This window comes from Electrophorus electricus, chromosome 22 (genome assembly GCF_013358815.1).
Source record: "Electrophorus electricus isolate fEleEle1 chromosome 22, fEleEle1.pri, whole genome shotgun sequence".
In the NCBI taxonomy this organism is placed as follows: domain Eukaryota; kingdom Metazoa; phylum Chordata; class Actinopteri; order Gymnotiformes; family Gymnotidae; genus Electrophorus; species Electrophorus electricus.
The window spans coordinates 12,273,854-12,276,088 of record NC_049556.1 but is presented as its reverse complement, the minus strand read 5'-3'; the positions used below and the strand labels follow the sequence as shown (position 1 = coordinate 12,276,088).

The following is a 2,235-nucleotide window of genomic DNA, read 5'->3' as shown; positions in this document are numbered from 1 at the left end:
GTCATTCCTACTGGGTACTTTTCTTTCATGTGTTGGGGGGGGGGTCATTCCTACTGGGTACTTTTCTTCCATTTGTTGGGAGGAGGGGGGGGGGTCATTCCTACTGGAGACTTTTCTTCCATCTGTGATGGGGGGGGCCATTTCTACTGGGTACATTTTTTTCTATCTGTGATTGGGGGCCATTTCTACTGGGTACATTTAAAATATTAACGTTATTACTTTTAAATACCTTTTAAATACTTCCAGTACACGTCACTTTACATTGACACTCCATGAAAGTTACTAGGTGTACAAATACAAAACATCTTTAAAAAGGAAAAGGAAAAACATTGATGTTTTTCATTCAAAAATAATTTATTTGCTATGTAAGAAATGCTTGCCATAAATGTGGTGATGTAACAGGTAATATGAGGTAATTGTGTGTCATGACAGGCGAAGCATTTAGCGTAGCATACACTAGACATGATGCCAGGTAGCTTAGCAAAAAGTCAGCTCCTCAGACAGACCAGCGAGCAGGCGACAGACGATCCTTCACACTGGATAGGACCCAGGGGCTGGAATAACTCCCCAGTGAGGAGACCGATGAAAGGTCACGCATTACCTGCGTTCTTTCAGTCGCAGGTGTTGTTCCATTAACCTCGATGCCAGATTGCAGTAAACAGAGGCAAAGATGGGTGAGCCATAGGATGGCAGCACATGTCATCTCGACCATCGTTTAGAGAAAACGGTGATGTCTGTAGGTCGGGGACAAAGACCACGGAGTTCGACAACCACGCTACTGAAGCCAGAGGTTCTTCCGCATGCTGGAGCCAAGTGAGGCCATTCTGAAAGGAATAACTCTTCCTCGGGAATCTGTTCTTCACCTTTCCTCCTTATCCACTCCTCTCCATCTATGCCTCCACGTCTGGAGTCTGGCTCAGCCTGTGGCAAATTCATCCGTGAAGACAGACGGATTATGGAGACGTGCTGTTCCTTACAGTCCTTTAACTTCATCAGACTGCTCAGAGTCAGAGCAGGACTTCACCCCCACTCAGAGCAGGACTTCACCCCCACTCAGAGCAGGACTTCCAGCTGTCTCCACTCCTGCAGTTGACGAAGTGCCAAAGGAACATGGCTGGACTGGACTCAGACTCAGCCAAATGCTCCACCCTTACAAGTCGCGCTCCTGACACATGTATTGCTGTATCACCGTATTACCTCGTTTACTATGTTTACTGTGATTATGAGTTTTTGTCTGGCATGCTGGGGGCTGGCCCAGCTCCATAGCGCAGGTAGTGGCATGGCATCTGTCAGCTGTCTGCATGGTGTAACTGCTCAAGCACAAAAACGACGGCAACAACAAGAGTAAAATCAGACAGGATCCTGACACCCTGTGCCAGGACGATGGATCACAAGCAAAATGGCCAACATGCTGAAATAAGAGCGTGTGTGAAACTCAGCCTGGGGTAGGAGACGGCACAGAGAGAGAGAAGTTAACTACGCGGAAGTTAAGGCGGCAGGAAGCCGCCACTAGCGTGCGTTCTGACAGCGCGGCTCGTAGGTTAAAGAAGGAGGCGGGCCTTTACCAGAACAGTCTACATATTGATCAAGCGTAGCCCCTTGGACTCATTCTACCACCTTCCTTTTAAATGTGATCTCTCCACGAAATGTTTACACATGAGTTATGGCGTCCAGGCAGTTGACTGTTCCGCTATCCGAGTTCCCCGTTCTCTCCGTTAACAGAAGCACAATCCGAGCCAGGAGAACCCGTCTCGCCGACCTTCCTCCTCAGCCCTACTCCTCTTCCTCCTCCCTTTCCACATAATCCTCCTCTAACTCCGCCCCCTGGCTGTGAATGGGCGCAATGCCGCCTTGGCCGATGTCCAGCACCTGAAGCTTAGACAGGTGAGAGAAGGAGTCCTCCACCACTGAGAGGGTAGAGAGAGGGTTAAACCTGAGACAGCGTGAGAGAGGACGAAGACAAGGGGTCATAGAGGTCGAGGACAAGGGGTCATAGAGATCGAGGATGAGGGGTCAGAGAAAAAGCAGAGCGAAAATGGGAGTGAGAGAAGGAGACATTTTGTAAGATTGAGATGAAAATACCTGAAAGTGAGTCCCAACATTCTTGATCCAACCTGAATGTCCGGAACAGGTGAGTGTCCCACAGCTCACGTCAGTACTGACTGAGCCTTACCCAGAAGGCTAAGCAGCTGTCCGCATCTCTGAGCTGGGCGGAGCCTACAGGACTGCCCCGTC

At 49.4% G+C, this 2,235-nt stretch overlaps 1 protein-coding gene across 1 annotated transcript in view; it reads right to left on the bottom strand.

Moving 5' to 3' along the window:
- Positions 1 to 333: 333 nt before the first annotated feature.
- podn (podocan) overlaps positions 334 to 2,235 on the bottom strand; it is a 20,719-nt gene continuing 18,817 nt past the window's right edge. Inside the window, exon 12 of the mRNA XM_035521533.1 lies at positions 334 to 1,933. Coding sequence (XP_035377426.1) covers positions 1,774 to 1,933 — 160 coding nt within the window. The 3' untranslated portion in view covers positions 334 to 1,773. The remainder of the gene's footprint in view (positions 1,934 to 2,235) is intronic.